This window comes from Lactuca sativa, chromosome 1 (assembly GCF_002870075.4).
Source record: "Lactuca sativa cultivar Salinas chromosome 1, Lsat_Salinas_v11, whole genome shotgun sequence".
In the NCBI taxonomy this organism is placed as follows: Eukaryota; Viridiplantae; Streptophyta; class Magnoliopsida; order Asterales; family Asteraceae; genus Lactuca; species Lactuca sativa.
Window position 1 is genome coordinate 214,002,286 of NC_056623.2, and position 22,267 is coordinate 214,024,552.

Sequence of the window (22,267 nt, forward strand, 5' to 3'; positions counted from 1 at the left end):
GGTTGATTTGGTGATTCCTTCTTTTTCATTTAGTGTAGAAGGTGTTTCTTTGGGTTGACAACACTACAATCATGCTCGTCGTGTGTTGGTTGACATGGTGATTTGCACTTTGATTTGGGTCTTATGGACTTACCGGAACGAGCTGGGTTTTGGAGATTCCAAACCAAAGAAGGAAATTTTGTTTGATTCCATTGTTTCTTTTTCTTTTAATTGGTTCGAATAGGAATAAGAGGGGTTGCAAAAACTGGAATTAGTGGATGCAAAACCCTACCATGTAATTTTCTCTTGTTGTTTGCTAGTTGCTTGGTAGTTCCTTAATACAATTTAGCCGTTTTTTAGTCTATGTATTAAGAGGGTGTTTGGCAAAGCTTATTTGAAAAGACTTATGACTTTTTGACTTATAACTTATTTGGTGAAATAAAGAGTTTTTAATAAGTAATGGGTATGTTACTTATCACTTTTTGACTTATTAGAAGTCACCAACAGCTATATAAGTTGTTTTTTTACCCAAACACTTTTTTTTTTTTTTTACTTATACCGGTGTCAAACCGGTAATAAGTCAAAAAGCTCATTTTTTAAGCTTTGCCAACACCTTCTAAGACTCCTGCCTATTGTTTCTGTCACCGAATTAATGACTGTATTTGATTGCAATCAACAAAAAATGCAATCAACAATAATACTTGTTCAACTAGGCTAAACAAATTGTATACATGATAAAAGCATACTTATCAACATAACAAATGATACAAATAACAAGATTTTTGGCATTGATCACCATACCAAAACATTTATTGCAGCATATAAGCATATAAATAAATATGTAATAAACACTAACTATGTTCTTTTGTTTCTCTCTTTTTTTTAAAAGATATAATATATTCGTTTTGTAAAGTCTAAAGCAGACGAGGGAGATGACATGAATACCTAATTGTCCGATGAGCATCAAGAGCATTTAGTAAAGCAACATCAACTCTCTCCCCTCTAAGATATATGGAATCATACAAGTGATGCGTGAAATTAGAGAGATCTTCCTCATCATCATCATCCCAGATCAACGTCCCTCGACCTCCCGCTACACCCGGAGTGGGTGTCTCTCTTTCCATGGTCATGGCTTCCCATTCACTCCCTGGGCTCATGGGCCCCACTGTCATCACATCTTCATCTTCTAAGTCCTCCACCCCGATCTCAAATTTAACTCTCTCCAGTTCAGTTAAGTTGAAAGATCCATGGAATGATGTTAAGTGTGTTTGTGTTTCTTCAGGCTGTATTGTAGGACAAATAACGGCTTTAGCACCCGAGTCTAGAAATGCCTTTATTAGAGCCGTCGTTGGCCCGTATAGACCCGTGTATATTATAATTCTATCTCTCCAACCACCAACCTACAATAAACAACCAAAACAAAACTACATTTTGTTATTCTAAGTAATTAAAATACATTTTTACAAGAGAAATAACCCAAAAAAGGCCAATGTATAAATAAAGTAAGTCAGAATTGGAGTAAAACACACCCACCATCCAACGAACATCTGGTGGAGCCAAGTGCATAGAAGGAACAGTCCTACGAAACATGTAAGCTCCAAATTCTTGACCTTCTTCATTAACCTTCACACACACATCATTATATTACAAGTTTTGGAAGGGCATTCATGTCCTTTTTTTTTTTGGACACATGAGACTGGGTCCCACAAACACAGTGTTTTGTTTTGTGATGTTTTATGGGGTAAGGAATTAAAGAGACCTGAGTTTGGCGGCCTATGTACTGATGGACAACAACCCCGATCTGGAAGTAGGGCCTACAGGCAACCAAATCAGCAACACAAGAGATGTTTGAAATGTCTGACATGTAACGCCTACGCCCCCCTTTCAACATCGACTGAAAACTATATTTCACTTTTTCCAGAAACTTCTCTGCCAGCTCACCCGGTTCAGCAACCACAAATACATCATTTTTCCAACTGCCCACAACATACACTATATGTCTTTACTTATCTTATATCTCACTTAATTATTAACTGCCTAAAATTTTCTCTATACTGTATTGCTCATGTTTAAACAATTTAGCAATTTAAAAAAAAAAATTGCTAAAAGGGTCAAACAAGTTAAAACTCACACATGGCGAGTGTGTACATTCTACAAACTAACCTCCTAGCTAAAGTTTACTTTAATAAAAAATAATTAATTATTTTAATTTTTCAATAATAGCTTTTGTTGTCGCGTTACAAATATTTATTATTTACTAGATACAAAAAAAAGCCATTTTGACCGTTTTCTCAATCCGCCCATATACAACGTTGTTGGGAAACAGGTGAAACACATTTTTCTTCGTTTGGATAGTGTTTTTTATTTTCAAAAAAAAACATTATCTAAAGAAAGAAAAATGCTCTCTTGTTTTTTTTTTCAGTAAATATGCAGCCCTATTTCACTGTAGGACCAAAATATTGTAACAAGACCTGTTACCTCACAATGCCACACACACGGATTGAATGGTTATTCATGCAACAAGATTTTACCTTTTTTTTTTTTTTATCAATTTATGCAACCAGACATGAATTATACAACACCTTCAACCGGTTAACAAGTTACCATGCAGCCAAATATTTGCATCTTATAAATTGAAACACTTTTTCTCACAAATTGGGTAAAAAAATAAGATTGAAACCTGGTTGCATAAATGGGTATTGAATCTATATTGGTTAATGAAGGAAGAAAGAATGAAAGAACCTTAAAATGGATCCATTTGAATCGTTTTGAAGAGCCAAATGAACAACTCCAACCTGTGGTGAATTCTGTAACTTGTCATGTAGGTATCGAATCGGCTCTGAGAGCTTTCTTAGTGTTGTTGGTGATTCTAAAGGGGGTGGTGGGGCACAATTTTTATCTGTAAAGTTTCCATCAAGACCTAAGTGGGGCCCGGGCCCAGTATCAGAACCAAAGAGACGCGAGCTTGATGGGAAGCTTGCAGTGAACAATGGTGATGATGTAGGTGGAGAGGGAGATGATAACGATGATGATGATGATGATGATGATGTCACATCCATGAGAAATATTTTTATTCCATTTCCTGAACAAAATGTCTCGAGTGATTGAATATGGCTGCTTAAGTTTTTTCGAGAATCAGGGGAATTTGAAGCCTTCACTAGTAGCACGTAGCGTCTCCAACCTAAACAAGGTCCATTTTCACCTGAAAATATTATATGCAAATCCAACCTTAAACATCATTCATCAGAGTTCTTACAAATAGAAAATGTAATGTAATTTATTATTATTATTATTGTATACAACAGTTAATGAGAAAAAGAAAAAACAAGATTTCATGCAGCAATCCAATCGTACCTATATTTAGGCGCCTTGGCTTGAGGAACTGTGGAGAGTTTAGAATGTCAGGTATTTTTCCATCCTTATAATTCTGCAACAATTTTTCACACACTTGTTTAAAAGCTGAAGAGTTGTTCTCAATATAATCATTAGTGGCTGCTTCCAATTTAAGCCATATCGTAGGATCAGTCTCATCCAACTCCATATCACAACGTTCATCCACTGTAAAACACACCACAAACACCAATCTACTTTTATGGATTTCTTTATATATATATACATAAAGAAGAATTTAAAATGGATTAGATAATTAGAGAAAAGGTTATTGGACCTGGATTGAATCGAAAATACTGAATATCAGGAATCATGGTGAGCAATGTGCTTAACATATGTTCGATCCTCTCAACTGAACATGCACTTTCAACCAACACTTGCCCAGTATCCAAATAACGCCACCCACCTTTTCGAACCTTGAATCAGAAAAAAAAAAAAAAAAGATGAATAAATATTTATTTATGTAAAGTATTGAAATTTGGTGTATTAATAATTACCTTAGTTGGAACAGAACAACAACCAACTGAAACTAAGGTGTCGATTTTTGCATCTGGCCATAACAGTTGTGCTTCTCGTATTGCAAAAATAGTAGGATTATTTGCAACAATCGCACCATCTTGCCACCGAAATATACCTAAAAATAATCGCACTTGATTATTTCTATAACCTTCACAAATTAATTCTAGTCTTGAACACCACTTCAACTCTCAACATATAATGTTTGAACCTTATTTTTATGATTCTATTAAGTCATTCTTTCTGCAAAAAGAGACACTCAAATATAGCTTACCGGATTACAATGTTTATTTTTATTTTTTGACTTAATAGAAAAAGTCAGGGAAATGAGGCTTTCCTCATTAAGTCCAAACTTTTTACAAATTAATTTCTTCATCTCATACCATCAGTGTAATCATCAAGATAATATGGAGCTGCAGATGATGCTCTAATAGCTTGCCATAAATGATGTCTACAGCTTCCCATATAAGCACCACGTTTGTATCCAATTTGAGCACCATTAGTTGATGTTACAGATCCCCCACTTGTTGCTGCTAAATTTTCTGCAATTGTCAAAGGTGCTTCTAGTGTCCCTGCAGGATACTTCACTTCCAATGCACATATATTAATCACCAAAGAGTCAAAAATAGCAACCTACTTTCACTTATTTGTGTAATAATAAACAGATGAAAGAAAGTGTGTTGCTATTTCTTTCGTTCAAACTAAAAAAAGAAACATAGTGAAAACCTGATAGTTGCGGAATATAAATGGCTGAGAAGGCGACACGCTGACTAAAGTCGATATTACAATAACTTTGGGAATGTTTTTCACTGCTGAGTCTATTAAGAGATCTCCATCCTCTTCTGCACACATCTCTTTCAATAATCTCTCAAATTCATCAGCGCTGTGCTGGACACAGATATGAAACTAGATTAGATTTAGCAAATAATCATTAAATCAGAAATTTTTTTGTTTTGGTGAGTGACTATATAGAAAAGTAAAAAGGGAGAACTTTGCATACTTTAGATCCATGTACAACAACTCTAAAATTTTGTGATGAACTTTTGTAAAGCTGATCAAACTTCTCTCTCCAAGTTGCTGCTTCGTTATCCCTTGGAACGGGTTCCGCAAAAACAAGTTTTCCTTTAGATTTGTAGAGAAATCAATTGTAAAGAAAAACAAGTGTGTTAGCATAGTCGCATGCATAAGGCTCCATTTATTTGGTTATGCAGGACAGGTTGTACTGCATTTGACATGCATTAGACTAGGACTGATACTCATGTCAATCGAATAAAAATTGGATTTTTTTGTACCACCCAAAAAGAGTAAATTACACGAATGATCCCTATGGTTTGGGGTAATTTGTGCGTTTGGTCCCTAACTTATTTTTTTTAACTCGGAAAGTCCCTGCTGTTTGTTTTTGTTATGGGCTTGGTCCCTACTGTTTGTTTTTGTTACGCGCTTGGTCCCTGTCTTACCTAAAATGACTATTATTTAAATAGGAAAAAATGGTGGGGTAAGTAAGATAAGGTGATGAGGATGGGGTTGAGTGTGTATTTATTTAAATAAATTAAAAAATCAAGGGCAAAATAGTCTTTTTAGGTAAGAGAGAGACCAAGCGCGTAACAAAAACAAACAGTAGGGACCTTCTGAGTTAAAAAAATAAGTTAGGGATCAAACGCGCAAATTACCCTAAACCATAGGGACCATTCGTGTAAATTACTCCACCCAAAAAGGTAGAAAAGGGATTCTCCCTCGATCTTTGGTCTGTGTAAAAGACGAAAATGCCATCTCCATCATCATTGAAAATATCCCTAGAAAGTCTGTCTAGTCTTGTCCCATGTAACAAACGCAGCCTTATGGCTGCGTTTGTTGATCGAGACTGGATTGGACTGGACATGCTTTCTAGGGTTATTTTTAATGATGATGGAGATGGCATTTTCGTCTTTTGCACAGACCAAAGATCGAGAGAGAATCCCTTTTCCACATTTTTGGGTGGTACAAAAAATTGCAATTTTTTTTTTTCAATGGACATGAGTATCAGTCATAGTCTAATGCATGCCAAATGCAGTACAACTAATTCATGTCATGAGGCCATAGCCGACCTAGATTTTTGTATATGTCTTCACATTTTTCCAAGGACATGAGTTTAATTCCAAGAGCAACAGCAAGCATGCCACCGGTTGAAGTGCCACATATAAGGTCAAACATCTCATGTATCTGCTTCCCTGTTCCCTTCTCAATTTCCTTAAGAATTTGAACAGTCGCAAGACCTTTCATCCCACCTCCATCCATTGTAAGTATACGCAGTCCTTGCTTTGGTACCTGTCTTCCTTTGATACAACGCCTCAGACTCTCATTCTCCCCTATATAATAATAATACACTATTTAATATAACCATAAATCAAATAATATATTCATAGAAAATCACTAAGCAAAACCCACCGAGAATCGCAAGAACACGAGCTGCAGCTTTCCTCACACGTAACTCAAATGCAACTGTAAGCCGTAAAAGAAGATCCCTCAAACTTTCAGAAGCAACAAGCATCAGCCTGTTCTCTAAACAGAAGGCTAAGTTCCCAATAGCTAGTAAAGACGCCCTTTGTACCTAATTAATTAACTCATTCAGCACTTTTACTTCATCCACAGGAAAGAAAAAAGAAAAAAAAAATAGTGTTCACCTCAGGATCTTTATGTGCGCATAAGATTTTTAACGATCTCACCACATCCTTGTTCATCATCTTTTGGGCAACTGTATCAGAGACAAACCCTAATTTTGCCACAACTTGCAAAACGGATTTCAGCTCTTGAGGGCCCGCAGAATTCAAAACTCTTTGAATGGGTTGCATGATGTCACATTTCATCAACTGAAGTGATACAGATACATCCGAGGCAAGAGAGGTAAGTGCAGAACACGCTTGCTCAACCTATATATATAACACAGAGTAGTACATATATACATGATACAACTAATTACAAGGAAAAAATATAAATATATGATAAAAATGGCAACTGAACTAACCACGTGATGGTTTTCGCTACTTATCATGCTGATGAGCTGGCGAACTGCATTTTCATCTTTACCAATAACCACACGGTTTCCTTCATCTTGCATCATCTTTGCAAGGGCTGATGCAAGCAAAGAATGGTGGCATGAAGAATAACGAAATATAAGTGCAAAAAAGGCACTCAGCTTGTGTCGCGAAGAGAAGTATGAACTATTCTCCATCTGCATTCCATCTTAATACAAGTTACACACTGACACTGACACTGACACTGACAAAATGATAGCACCAAAGAAAAGCATGTCATCATCCAAATATATTATTACCTCTATCTGCACATTGACTGATCTCAGATGGTCATCTGCAACTATACGGATGTTTGCAAGAGAAAGGTGACGAAGTTGGTGCAAAGGCAAAATTTGGGGAAGAAATTCAAGCGGATTACCAAATAGCCTGAGAACACGTAATTCTGCCATGGCCCTGCATAAACAAAAAGGTCAAAATAAGATTTATCATTTTTTCTAAATAATATGCTACAAAATTTATTTATAATCGAGTCACCTGAAATCAAAAAGAGGACAGACGAGCTTATTGTGTTCAAGTGATAACTCCACGAGTCCAATGCACCTCCTGAGTTCAACTGTTTGTGGTTCAAACAAAAAAGGCACATGTCACAAGCTGTAAATCGGTCCTATACACCTACATAAATTGGATATAACTTCTCAGGAAAATAGGAAAATCGATATTTTATATATGTATATATGTATATATGATATATGTATACACACACACACATACAAGTGTACCTGGTACTGAAACTAACATGTTGTAGTCAACCGTGAGTACTTTAAGGCTTTTCATGTCACCAACTTCTGGGGGTAAATTTGACAGCTTGTTGTTATCAAGATATAGCTTCTCAAGAAGTGGCAGTTTAGTCAACTCTACTGGAAGTGTCTGAAAATATAAATGAGGGCAAATTTGTAAAAAGTTTGAAGCCTTGATCGTTTTTAAAAAACACTATGGCCTACAACATCTTTACACTAAATAATACAAGTATAACAAAATGTTATTGACTTTGCTAATATAGAAATACACCCTTTTGCCATGCAAAACCTTTTCACTAATAATATTTTCCATTGTATCCACATGGGTTAAATGGAAAAATAGAAATGTGGTTTTGTTGATTTGTTTATTGTAGCATCTTAGTTTTATTTCTTCCTACTACAACATTGTACTTTGAACATTTATCCAAGTATATTAAGGTCATCCACTACAAAACAATGAACAATTTTCATTGGTGCAATTTGGTAGATTTTTTCAAAGTATAATGTCCTAATAAACATTGAATGTATAATGCTACAACTCGGTAGATATCTCACACCACAATGTCTTAATAAGAAAAAAAACTGAAACTATAATGTTGTAGTAGAAAGAAATGAAAGTGTGATGTTATATGAAGGTGAAGGTGTAAATGAACTGAAACTACATTATATGAAGGTGACCAACAGCTCATTGTTTACCATAGTGAATTTATATTGAATAACGATTCTTCATTAATAGACTCAAAACTTCATCTTTAAATAATCAGAAAGCAAGAGCAGGATACACAAAAACTAGAAACTAAATCCTAATAATCAGATAATCACTTCCAAAATAAGACCAAATATGCATTTAATTAGTATTCTTGGTAGTCCAACAAACATTCAACTAATCGGAAACAAAAATCAATAGGAACTTGAATATAAAAATTTGTCAAAATTACATTTGGTGAAAAAACTGTGTCAAAAAAGAGGTAGATTTGGAGATTATTTGAAACTAGTTCTTGGATCTTAATGGGTGAAGAAGATGATGACAAAAAAATGACTTGGTGTATGTGAAAAAATAAAAAATCAATTAAATAGGACAAACTGAAAAGTAAAGTTGTTGCTTTATCATCTTAAATTTTAAAATAAAGATCAAATCGACAATATAAATACTTGAATTCTAATAAAAATTCATGTAAGCAAAATGTTGTCACCTAGATGCCATCTACTCATTTGAATATTTGACTTGTTCAAGTCAGAAGCTTTTTGAAAGTTGTAAGAAAAAGAAGATACAATAATATTAAGTCAAATAATTTGAGAAATAAGTTTTGTAGGAGCAAGAAATTAAAAAGCTTACAGACAAACCGCAGCTGTAGAGGCTGACGACAGTAACATTCGTCCAATGATCAGCAATAAATCTCACCCCTACCACAACAGCTTGACCCGTACCCGTACCCGTACCCATACCCGACCCAGAGGCGGCTGCAAAATCTGATTGCATCAACTTAGTAAGGACGCCCATTCCATCATACTGTTGGCCGGACCCTCCGACCCGTGACATGGCAACCGCCCTAAGTGGATCTCTCTGCTTCACAACCTTCATACCCACACGCACCAAATCCCCACCGGAATCATCACATGCTGTCTCCGACAACGTGATCACCACCGTATCTTGCGGCAAAGGCAAAGCTACCATTACCTGAGACTGAAGCCTCAATGCAACCTGACCATCGTCATCGGCGGCATTCCAATCGAGATCGATTCGAAACCCTAACTCTTGGTCGTTACAAATGTGGTTGTCTTTTTCCGACGATAAACTCGACGAAGGCGGTGATGATGATGAAGGCGAACGGTTTTGATCATCTATTGTTTCCTCTATACCGTAATGTAATGATAGATGAAACACATCAGATGGCCTCTTCCAACCTAATCCCCACGACATTGTATATCAACACAAAATTTCCCTCATGCAGAGACGATCATCGATCGAAATTTGGATCTTTTAACAACATTTCGTGCTTTTGGACAAATCGATTGAAGAATTGTAGGGCTTAACCGAAGCATTTGAAATGGTATATGATTATTTTCAAGGATCGTGATTCAAAACCAAGGATGATATGATAAGAAACCGCCATTCCAGTAAAGTTGATCATCTACTTCGTCTTGTAATTTCCGGAGAGTTTATTGGTTCTTTGAACTATTTTAAAAATAGTCCTTTCACTATCTCTAAAACTACACCTTCTACCTAAATCCCTCCCACTAATAAGAATGTCATATTAAAAAATATTAAAAAAAAGGGTGAATTTCATATATGTCCTTGTTAAACATCAAAATATCATATTTATCCAACTTAATTTTTAAATATCATATTTACCCTTTATAAAATTTCTAAATATCATATTTACCCTTTATAAAATTTCAAAATATCATATATATCATTTTTAAACATCAAAATATCATATATGTACTTCTTAAATATCAAAATATCTTATATGTACTTTTTAAACATCAAAATATCAATGGTAATATCTAAAATATCATCCATCTACAACATGATAATAATGAAAAACAACAAAAACTAAACAATCAAAATATACATTCCATAGAGAGGGTTGAGGATGAATTTTTTTTGTTTATCAGGAAAGCGACATTCTAACAATTTAGAAGTTCACACTCCATTATCATAGACATAAGGATAATATGGTTAAAATTTTTAATTATTATAATAATTCTAAGGTATAAAGAATGATTATAAAATATTAAAAACATTATAAAAAATGATTTGGGCAAATATGATAGTTTGAAGGTTTATGAAGGGCAAATATGATATTAAAAAATTAAGCTGGGAAAATATGATATTTTGAAGTTTAAGAGGGGCATATATGAAACTCACCCTAAAAAAAATGGAAAAAGACGTAAGGGTCCTAATATTTCAACTTTACCCTTTCAGTCCTTGAAGTTTTTGTCGTGCCTTTTAAGGGAACAAATTTGTTTTTGTCGGGTTGATTTGGTCACTTTGAACAAAACGAAGGGGTGACACAATTACCCCTTTTCCACATAGACCTTGACTAATCACTATTGGCTCATATGACCTCTCTCTCTCTCTCTCTCTCTCTCTCTCTCCGATTTTCCTCTTCCTCAGCTCAGGCAACTCAAACTCTATACATACACACATTTTTAATTACAAACAAACAAAGACCCCCCATTAATTCATACGATACCATTATCTACAAAGTAAACCTGTATTTAAACCACATCTGCAAATCAGATTCAATTCAAAAGGAATAAGGAACTAGAATATTAATCCTTAAAATCAAACATGATGAACCTCAAGTCAGATTTAATGATCTGAAACCATAACCAACTAAACCAAAAATTTGCTTTTCTACTTGATACATGTAATCAAAATAAACATGAAATCAATTCAATCCAAGACTTGAAAGCTCCATGAAATCAAACCATGTTAACTTAAAACACCCAGATCCAGAGAAGAGATGAATACAAATAGAAAATATAAACCAAGAAAACCCCTCCACCTGCAACTTAGTCCCGATCACCTCAGCACCATCTCTAGTGAGAGAATCGATTGAAGTTTGGAACACCATTAGTGACGACATTTTCAGTGAAAGAGATTTGGTCGAGATTTTAGATTGGGTTTTTTTGTATGTTTGTTACTGGTGTGGTGGAGATGGATCTCCGGTGGCGATGTTGAAGATAGATCTCAGTTGTTCTTCGTTTTCATGGGTTCAGACTTCATCTGGAGGGTAGATTGATTTCCCTCATATTAGAATCTATGGAAGCTAGCTAAGACTCCATTGATGAAGTCCTACAATAGAGGCTTCTCTTTTGAAGATGAAGCTCTGCTATACAGTGGAGGTAGTGAGGAAGATGAAGTGAAGGGCATAAAAAATACCATACAAGAACATCATCTTCTCCATACATGATAATGAGAAAGATGCATGAATAAAAGGAGTTACAGGAGGGAAAGAGGAGGGATCATCTGGGTTCATGTGTGTTTTTGAGAGAGGGAAAGAGATAGAGAGGTGAAGTGTATTAAATTAATTTTTTTTAATTAACAAAAAGCCACATGCGTCTATTACCCGGCTAAAAAAGGTTAAGGGGACTAGATAAACAAGTCACTAATCAATTTGTTCCCTTAAAAGGCACGAAAAAAACTTTAGGGACTGAAAGGGTAAAGTCGAAATACGTAGTAGGGTCGTTATATATTATTATCTTTAAGGACCGTGATTCAAAACCAAGGATGATATGATACGAAACCGACATTCCATTAAATTTGATCATCTACTTCGTCTTGTAATTTCTGGAGAGTTTAATGGTTCTTTGAACTATTTTGAAAATAGTCCTTTCACTATCTCTAAAACTACATCTTCTACCTAAATCCCACCCACTAATAAGAATTTCATATTAAAAAAAATGGAAAATGACATAAGGGTCCTAATATGTATTTCGACGTTACCCTTTCCATTACACATGCTCGCTTTCTAGCGAATACTTACCTCTAAACAACGTAGTCATCGCACTAAAATTTCTCCTTAGGCTCTCCTAGGTTCTCACACTTTTCTGCCATCAGCTGCTGAAGAACTCCTTATGATGCCAGTCGTCTACCGCCTGAATATCGTCGTATTCACTTAGTAGTTGACTCCCATCATCAAGAGTTCCTTAAATCACAAAGCAAGCAACATTCGGGCATCAAATAATCTCCACCAATGCATAAAGCCACTCTAACATATAACTCGCTCTATCCACAACTCAAAAGCATCACTGAACTCAGGCAACCCTACCTCTCGTGGTATCTAACTACTCTCCCAATGGATTCCTCGAATGCACATCTAGGTATCACTCCCAGATTACTCCTCTACTCAAAGCTTTATATGAAAGATTCCTACTAGGCACTCCTACTCAGCACATACATAGAGCAAATAGCAGATAATATCAATCAATAGCATCCCCTAGGCTAAGGCATCATGAATTAGGCAACTTTATCCCTAATTTCTAAAATACATAGCCTATCCTCTAGCATGAAGCTCTAATATCTCATAAATATCTCATAATATAAACAAGTAATGGTACTTTTGGAAATCACCGCTCGGGTTCTGGCTGATTGTACATACTGCTCCGTCTCGTTTTCTCTTTAAACTCTTACTCGTTTTAGAAAAATCATTTCTTCTTATAAAAATTTTCTCCAATCTTCAATTTGAGTCCATACATACCCGAGAGTACATCCGAATCCCTCAAACCAAGGCTCTGATACCAACTTGTAACAATGTAAATTTCCAGATAAATTTTTCATTTTTTTAAAATCACATAACTCAATATTTGTAACATCCCAAAATTCAAGGCCAAAAATTTCATTTTTAATTAGGTTATTACATAAAACCAAAGTGTGAATAATCAAAATGTAATATTATGAAACCATATCAGAGTATAATCCCAATGATCTTGTGTGCGAAAAACATAGTGTGATGCGCTGCGACCAAGCCGACTCCTTTCCTTTGAAACAAAGTACCTGAAACCAAAACTATAAACCATAAGCACGGAGCTTAGTGGGTTCCCCATCATACCACATACCACATAACACCATCGGTATCTCTCAACCGGTAACTGCCATCTGTATCTTTCAACCGGTAACCGGGGACTATTTCACCCCTACCACTATCACATAATAATATGTCATAAACATACTGATCACGTACTAACATCATAAACATGCTGATCTGTCACACCCCCGAACCAGACGGCGGAATCGTCCGGGGGCTGTCGTGACTCAATTGAATACCACAACGTTGTATATATATGAAACAAAACAACATTCGTCACCATTCATCAACATAGTACAACCAGTAGTGTTTACATGTCATACATTGTTTAAGACATTACATTTCCAAAAATTAATGTTGTTTGGTTCATTCAAAAATAAACTGCAACCGTCACTGAGTATGATTTCCCTTGATTCACTGGTTCCCTGAGAATACAAGTATTTTGAAAAACGTCAACATATGAAATGTTGGTGAGTTCATAAGTAGTGTTTGAAATCGAATGTTTATATTGTTTGAAAAACCACCAGAAAATCCGATATTTTCTGAAAAGAAAAGCTTTCAAAAACGTTTGTGAAGATCCATAGGTATGCTTGTTTATTTCTATACTTGCAAAAATTGTTCATTTAAGATGTATGCGTTTAAAATCGGTATGTGATAAAAACCCTAGGGAAACCCGATGTTCCCCTAGTTCTTTTGAAATCCATTGAGTTGTGTTGAAACCATTACAAAAATAGTAGTATCGGTCCCAAGCGACGTTGGAAGGTTCTCGAGCATTGATTATTTACTACAAACCCGCATTACACAAATGCCCGGTTTATAGATATACCAACGATTCCCGAAGGCGTCGTCAGTACTAATCACGTTATCCAATCGCCCGGACTATGAGTGGTCCCACATCCGAAGAGAAAGAGGTCACGAAGACCCCGGTAACTCTATTAACCGGCTGGGGAAAAAATGTGTGCGAGGGGTCCCCGACCCGCCTCGTAAAATGTGTAGACTTTTCTAGCAATACCATGGCCCTTGGGGTCCAATGGTACAAGCCATTGAAAGTCACCCTACGTTGTGCCAAGTCGGTAAAACTCAACACTTCGTAGAAAAAAATGTCTTCGGGCCTTAAGATCAGGTCATTGGGCTAGCTAGGCCCAACAAACAAGATTTTACACTTTTGGGGCCCGAAGATGGTGCGTAGACGTCTGTGCACACTCGCAGGTATGTGTATTACCAATCGTTATTTGTATGTATCAAAGAGTTAGTAGTTGTGGATTTTCATTGGCTCGAGACCGAGCCAATTCGTTTAACAACGACTTTTGGTATTGTAATGAGTTGTATTTCGTTGGTAGTTGAGGTGTCATTATTTGATCACATTGTACATGATGAATCAGCCTTGAAATATTTCTGGTTTCAGCCCCTCATTATTTGTAAAAATTACATTTTCAACCCTTTTATTTAAATATTTCCCGGTTTGGTCCTTAAACTACTTTTCTTGACATTTTAACACCAAAAATTATTGAAATTAATATTTTCCAGCATATTTTTCAAAGAAAACAGTTTAAGTCCCTGAAAATGCAGTTTTTCTCGGTTTTAGCCCATCTTTTCGCAATTTTGACAATTTTGGCCCAAAGTGGAAAATTTTTGCAACTTTGGTCCTTTTTAAATTTAAAAAGCATTTTAAACCTTTGAAAAGGGTTTGGGACACTTATAGTCCACTGTTTTACAGAATTTCACAGTTTTGGCCCTTCAAAACAGAAAAATTCGCATAATGGGCCTTATTGGGCCGAAATTTACATTTTTAGCCCAATAGGCTTGAAATTTATGTTTTTAATCCTCAAAATGAATAAAATTCCAGAAATAGCTTTATTGAAACTGTTTTGACACATTTCAACTATCAGAATCTGTAAAATGTCATTTTGGGCCCTAAATTTTGTATTTTTCACATTTTTGGCCCAAGATGTGTGTTTTTAGCTTAAAGAAAATTGTTGCTAACCACTTGGCTATTTATCTAGTATCACTTATTATGTAGGAACATATTTGAAGCTAATATCATAAAACATGAGTTATATCTCGGTTTTGAGGGGTTTATTGGCTAGATCCAACATTAAAACACATATAAGCATACATATAAGCATGGAAATCATACAAGGCATACAAATACATATAGATCTACACTTTCACTTGTATTCCCCCCCACAAAAACTCTTAAAAACAGAAAATAGGGGTATGAATCTCACCTTGAGTGGGTAGTTTCGGTTCTTGAAGAAAAATTGGAAGAAATGAAGTGATTTTTGGCCCTTGCACTCCTTGATGAACTTTTCGAGATTATGGGGTTTCTAGAGTGCAAGATCAAGGTTTTTACATGGATTAGGAAGAGATTTTGATAACAAAAGAATTTAAACCATAGATCTATGCATAATCTTACCTTAGATGATGATTTACTTGCAAAATCCTCTTGGAAAGTCCCTAAATTTCGAGATTTTTGGAGAGGGGAGGGAAGGAGAGTTCTTTGAGTGTTCTAGAGAGAAAGTTGAGATATTTTGGTGTGTGTAAGTGTGTATGGCCGAGAGTGAGAGAGGAGAGAAGGAGAAATGACTTTTGAAGTGATTTGCATGGAGATATGGACTAAGATGCATGGAGACATGTTGGGTAATAATGAGGTGGCAAGCAAATAGTCAACCCTTCTTCTTGGGCTTTTCTTTTGGGCCGAAAATGGGAAGGAAAAAAAAAGGTTTTTGGGCTTTTTGCTCCTAAGCCCAACATTAGTGTTAATTAGGGTATTTATTGGACTTATAAAATAAAATTGTGATTTTTGTGCTTTATTAAGCTAGGTTAGGTTTAATTATGGATCAAAACTTGTGTTTTATTTCCTTCTAGGTTCTACCTAGCCCAAAATATTGAAATAGACGAATGTGGGTCCAATTAGAGCCCAATTAGGGTCCTAAACCCATGATAGTCCAATTGGAAGCTTATTGGTCCATTTGGATCCAATAAGGAAGTCTTAGTCCAAAATGGACTTAACCAAAACTTCTAGGGTCTCCAATTGTTTGATGACTATCTATAGTACTTGTATCTTGTACTTGGTTAAAGTTTTTGATTCACATTAACTTGAATGTATAGATTACATAGCTTAAAATTCACAGTTGTGACATCATCCCCCCGTTAGAGGGAATTTCGTCCCGAAATTCTGTTTGAAAGCTAGATTTGAGAAAACTAGAATAGGTGAGGGTACTTCTGCTTCATTTGATCTTCGCGTTCCCACGTGAATTCTGGCCCCCGCTTTGCGTTCCACCGTACCTTCACGATCGGGATGCGACTCTGCTTAGTACGCTTCACCTCCCTGTCCATGATTTTGATTGGTTCTTCGACGAACAGGAGATTCTCATTGATTTCGATTTCGTCAAGAGGAATGATAAGAGTTTCATCTGATAGGCACTTTTTCAGGTTAGAAACATGAAACACGGGGTGCACACCGTTTAGCTCCGGGGGTAGTTGTAGTCTGTAGGCTACCGGACCTATTCGGGCGACGATTTCGAAAGGTCCAATGTACCGTGGGTTTAGCTTTCCTCGTTTTCCGAAACGTATAACCCCTTTCCAAGGTGAGACCTTCAACAATACTCGATCACCGACCTGGAACTCTAAGGGCTTTCGCCGTTTATCAGCGTAGCTCTTTTGCCGGTCGCGCGATGCCTGTAATCGAGCTTTGATCTGGACAATCTTTTCTGTGGTCTCGCGAATGATTTCCGGTCCTGTCATTGCCCTATCCGACGTATGTGCTCTTGCTAGCTGGGTGTCACCTACTTCAACCCAACATAACGGTGATCTACATTTACGCCCGTACAGTGCTTCGAAAGGGGCCACCTTAATGCTCGAATGATAACTATTGTTATATGAAAACTCGATCAACGGTAGGTGGGTATCCCAAGACTTTCCGAAGTCTATCATGCACGAAGCATATCTTCAAGCGTCTGAATGGTTCGTTCGCTTTGACCGTCCGTTTGTGGGTGATACGCGGTGCTCATGTCAAGATGAGTTCCCATTGCCTTGTGGAGCGACTGCCAAAAGCGTGACGTGAATCTACTGTCCCTATCTGAGATGATAGATTTTGGCACTCCATGAAGTCTTACAGTCTCTCGTAGGTACAAACGCGTCAGCCTCTCCATCTTGTAGGACTCTTTGATGGGCAGGAAATGGGCAGATTTCGTCAGTCGGTCGATTATTACCCATATGGTGTCCAATCCGTCCGACGTCTTGGGCAGCTTGGTCACGAAATCCATAGAAATCCCCTCCCATTTCCACTCAGGGATTGCCGGTTGCTGTAGCAATCCGGAAGGTTTCTGGTGTTCTACTTTCACTTTGGCACACGTAAGGCACTTACTAACATAAGTTGCGATTTCCGCCTTCATGTTAGGCCACCAATAGTGCTGCTTAATGTCCAAATACATCTTGTCCGAACCAGGATGAATGGAGTATCGTGTCTTGTGGGCTTCCTTCATAACGATCTCCCTGAATCCTCCGATTTTTGGAACCCAAATACGGTTCATGAAGTAGTATACCCCATTCTCTTTGACTTCCAGGTTCTTCTCCATTCCGCGTAGTGCCTCGCTAGTTCTGTTTTCCGTTTTCATAGCCTCTGCCTGGGCTGATGCAATTTGAGTGGTCAAATGAGACTGAATGGTTATCGAGTGCGTTTTCGTACGTCGATTTGTGTATTCCTTTCGACTTAATGCGTCAGCTACCACGTTGGCCTTGCCTGGATGGTACTTGATCTCGCATTCGTAGTCGTTTAACAATTCCACCCATCTTCGTTGTCTCATGTTCAGCTCCTTCTGATTCAAAATGTGCTGGAGGCTCTTGTGGTCCGTAAAGATGGTGCACTTTGTACCGTACAGGTAGTGCCTCCAAATTTTTAGGGCGAAGACCACAGCTCCCAGTTCTAGGTCATGGGTTGTGTAATTTACTTCGTGCGCCTTTAGTTGACGGGACGCATATGCTATCACTCTTCCACGTTGCATGAGAACGCAACCTAAGCCTTGATTTGACGCGTCACAGTATACCACAAAATCTTCCGTTCCTTCAGGTAGAGATAGTACAGGAGCGCTGCAAAGAGCTTGCTTCAAGGTTCGAAACGCAATCTCTTGTCGGTCTGTCCACTTGAATGGCACACTCTTTTGCGTGAGCAAGGTAAGTGGCTTGGCGATTTTTGAGAAGTTTTGGATGAATCTTCTATAGTAGCCTGCTAGGCCTAAGAACTGACGAATTTCCGTGGGAGTAGTCGGAGTTGCCCATCCTTCCACAGCTTTGACCTTAGAGGGATCCACATGAATCCCATCTTGGCTAACTACGTGGCCTAAGAAATTCACACTCCGAAGCCAGAACTCGCACTTGGAGAGTTTGGCGTAAAGCTTTTCCGATCGCAGCGTTTCTAGGACTTGTCGAAGATGTTGGCCATGCTCCTCTTTGCTTCGAGAATAGACGAGGATGTCATCGATAAACACAATGACGAAGTTGTCCAAGAACGGTCGGCAGATTCGGTTCATCAGGTCCATAAATGCGGCGGGTGCATTTGTTAGACCGAAGGGCATTACGACGAATTCGTAATGTCCATAGCGGGTTCGGAAAGCGGTTTTAGGAATATCTTCTTCTCGGACCTTGAGTTGATGGTATCCGGACCGTAGATCTATTTTAGAAAAATAGCTAGCTCCTTGGAGCTGGTCAAATAAATCATCGATTCGCGGGAGTGGGTAGCGGTTTTTGACAGTGAGTTTATTCAACTCTCTGTAATCGATGCACATTCTGAAGGATCCGTCCTTCTTTTTGACAAAGAGCACCGGAGCTCCCCATGGCGAGTAGCTAGGTCGGATAAATCCCTTGTCCAGAAGCTCACTGAGTTGGCTGGATAATTCCTGCATTTCAGCAGGAGCCAGTCGATATGGTGATTTAGCGAGGGGAGTTGCTCCTGGAACGAGGTCGATTCGGAATTCAACCTGTCTCTCTGGGGGTACTCCTGGAAGATCTTCGGGAAACACGTCCGGATATTCACACGCTACCGGAATGTCTTGGATGTTAGTTTCTTCTTTGGTCTTGTCCACTATGTGGGCCAAGAACGCTAAGTTGTTCTTTCGCAGATGTTTTTGTGCTTTGATGCACGAGATGAGGCGGAGATTCGTACTGGGTTTGTCTCCGTAAATCACTAGGGTTTCGTGATTCGGGAGACGAAGGCGAACGGCCTTCTCGTGGCACATAATCTCAGCATGGTGGGGGCTTAACCAATCCATGCCGATAATCACATCAAAACTCCTAATTGATACTGACATTAGATCTATTCGAAAGACGTGCTGGTTAAGGGTTAGGGTACATCCAGTGTAGATTTCCCTAGTGGATTCGGTCTTCCCATTGGCCATTTCCACCGTATAGGTTTCATTTAGCTTTTGGGGTTGTTGTTTTAATAAATGTTTAAACTTCTCGCTTACGAAACTTCGCTCCGCTCCGGTATCAAATAAGATGCATGCATAAGTGTGGTTTAGGAGGAACGTACCGGTCACAACTGCGGGGTCCTGAACTGCATCACTCTGACCCATAGTCAGCATTCTTCCTGCTCCTCTGTTTCCCGAGTTGTTGTTGTTGTTAGGGCAGTCTCGACGGAAATGTCCCGTCCTTCCACACCCGAAACAGGTGTGGCTAGGCCCTGCGTTGTTGCCGCCGGCATTGGTGTTGTTGGTGTTGCGGTGATTGTGGTTGTTGTTCTGGTTGTTTCCCTGACTTTGGTTCGGAGAAGGATAAGTCCTGCAGAACTTTGCAGTGTGTCCCCTTCGGTTGCAACTGGTGCAATGGAACTCCCTACATTCTCCTTGGTGATGGAAACCGCACTTGTTGCATTTGGGATGAGTGCCGGAATAGGGTCTTGAAGTATTTGAAGTAGCTGAGGCTGGAGCATGTGATGTGACTGGTACCGGCGCAGTGACAGCGTGAACTGCCACCGTTTGCTGCTTTTTAGAGGTCTCGGGACCTTGACGCCCCTTCCTCTTGTTGTTCCATCCTTTCTTACCATCGCTCTCCTTCTTCTTCTCAGTCTCTACCGGTTTCTCGCCCTTTTTGTGGTTATGATCATAGAGCCTCTTTGCCAATCTCTTCGCGCTGTCAAATGTTTCAGGGTTAGCAGCTATCACGTTCCCTTGAATGGGGGATGTCAATCCCCAAATGAATCGTTCAATCTTCTTCCCCTCTGATGTGATCATACCCGGGCACAACAGAGATAGTTCGCTGAATCTCGATATGTAAGCATCGATGTTCCCATTCTGCACCGTGAGATTCCATAGTTCCTGCTCCATCTTCTGTATTTCGCCTCGGGGACAGTACTCAGCCGTCAACATCTCTTTCATTTCCGTCCAGGGAATAGAGTTGGCGACAGGGAGTGTCATAGCTTCCACATGCCCATTCCACCAAGTGAGTGCTTGGTCCACAAAAGTGCAGGCCGCGAACTTCACTTTCATCTGCTCGGGGCACTCGCATATCTCGAACACCGACTCTACCTTCTCGATCCATCGCTTTAGGGCGATCACTCCTCCGGTACCGTTGAAAGTTCGGGGTTTAGCGTTCGCAAAATCCTTGTAGGTGCACGTTTTAGTGAGTCCTTGGTTCGTCCCGTTGTTCGAACTTCCGGATCCTTGCCCGTTACCTCCTCCGTTGTTCCCTCGGTGAAGTTGTGCCATAGCTGCCGTGACCGCAGCAGACACGGCTGCCTGAAAAGCAGTGGAGTCAACTTCCGGCGGGGTTGGTTCGGGATTTCCGCGAGTAGCTGGGCGAGGCATCTTTCTGTCATGAGACGGAAAGATGTTGAGTGTACGTGGTTTCCGTGAGGTTGTGGTCCTACTGACTAGGGGTATGGTACGGACTTAAGAACTTCTATCATTTAGCACACAATCCTAGATTCGCAACACATAGCAACACGTAAAAGTTCACTAATATTATCCTATGTCTCTTTCACTATTGCAGACTAAACATACGTTCTCTTTTTGGTGCTAGAAGGGTATAGTTTTAGGTTCCCTGGCTATCCCGATCTCATCAAGACGTGTGTTAATTTTACCTTGGAGAGAATGTAGTTGATCAGGCTACATTCACTCCTTGGTATCACTAAGAACAGTCCCGAATTAACCGAGATACCAGTATTATGGTGTTTGATTCAGCGTTAGGTCCTTACTCCTAATGCAAGCAAGTGTATTTTATTCATTTGTTTTGTTCAGAGTTATGTTAGTCCCTCTTTTTGGTTTATAGTTGCATATCAATGTATGGCTCGACATGCTAGTTCACTATAAACAAAGCTCTGATACCAACCTGTCACACCCCCGAACCAGACGGCGGAATCGTCCGGGGGCTGTCGTGACTCAATTGAATACCACAACGTTGTATATATATGAAACAAAACAACATTCGTCACCATTCATCAACATAGTACAACCAGTAGTGTTTACATGTCATACATTGTTTAAGACATTACATTTCCAAAAATTAATGTTGTTTGGTTCATTCAAAAATAAACTGCAACCGTCACTGAGTATGATTTCCCTTGATTCACTGGTTCCCTGAGAATACAAGTATTTTGAAAAACGTCAACATATGAAATGTTGGTGAGTTCATAAGTAGTGTTTGAAATCGAATGTTTATATTGTTTGAAAAACCACCAGAAAATCCGATATTTTCTGAAAAGAAAAGCTTTCAAAAACGTTTGTGAAGATCCATAGGTATGCTTGTTTATTTCTATACTTGCAAAAATTGTTCATTTAAGATGTATGCGTTTAAAATCGGTATGTGATAAAAACCCTAGGGAAACCCGATGTTCCCCTAGTTCTTTTGAAATCCATTGAGTTGTGTTGAAACCATTACAAAAATAGTAGTATCGGTCCCAAGCGACGTTGGAAGGTTCTCGAGCATTGATTATTTACTACAAACCCGCATTACACAAATGCCCGGTTTATAGATATACCAACGATTCCCGAAGGCGTCGTCAGTACTAATCACGTTATCCAATCGCCCGGACTATGAGTGG

At 38.4% G+C, this 22,267-nt stretch overlaps 1 protein-coding gene across 1 annotated transcript; it reads right to left on the reverse strand.

Moving 5' to 3' along the window:
* Positions 1 to 819: 819 nt before the first annotated feature.
* LOC111899597 (phospholipase A I) lies at positions 820 to 9,775 on the reverse strand. The gene is made up of 18 exons (XM_023895425.3): positions 9,030 to 9,775; positions 7,676 to 7,823; positions 7,431 to 7,509; positions 7,196 to 7,349; positions 6,887 to 7,093; positions 6,546 to 6,791; positions 6,310 to 6,472; positions 5,970 to 6,230; positions 4,886 to 5,007; positions 4,612 to 4,773; positions 4,269 to 4,467; positions 3,867 to 4,003; positions 3,647 to 3,785; positions 3,334 to 3,537; positions 2,722 to 3,181; positions 1,739 to 1,955; positions 1,513 to 1,602; positions 820 to 1,379 (listed from the first exon to the last, which is right to left on the reverse strand). The coding sequence occupies exons 1-18, from the start codon at positions 9,612 to 9,614 to the stop codon at positions 894 to 896; spliced, it is 4,059 nt and encodes a 1,352-aa protein (XP_023751193.1). The 5' UTR covers positions 9,615 to 9,775; the 3' UTR covers positions 820 to 893.
* Positions 9,776 to 22,267: the final 12,492 nt, after the last annotated feature.

What these genes read in the sequence shown, in the direction of transcription:
- LOC111899597 (XM_023895425.3), bottom strand. Translation starts at nt 9,614, where the DNA reads ATGTCGTGGGGATTAGGTTGGAAGAGGCCATCTGATGTGTTTCATCTA. An exon ending in CATGTTAGTTTCAGTACCAG is followed by an intron (nt 7,510 to 7,675) that starts GTACACTTGTAT and finishes AACCACAAACAG; the next exon opens with TTGAACTCAGGAGGTGCATT. An exon ending in TCAAATGGATCCATTTTAAG is followed by an intron (nt 1,956 to 2,721) that starts GTTCTTTCATTC and finishes TGTTGTGGGCAG; the next exon opens with TTGGAAAAATGATGTATTTG.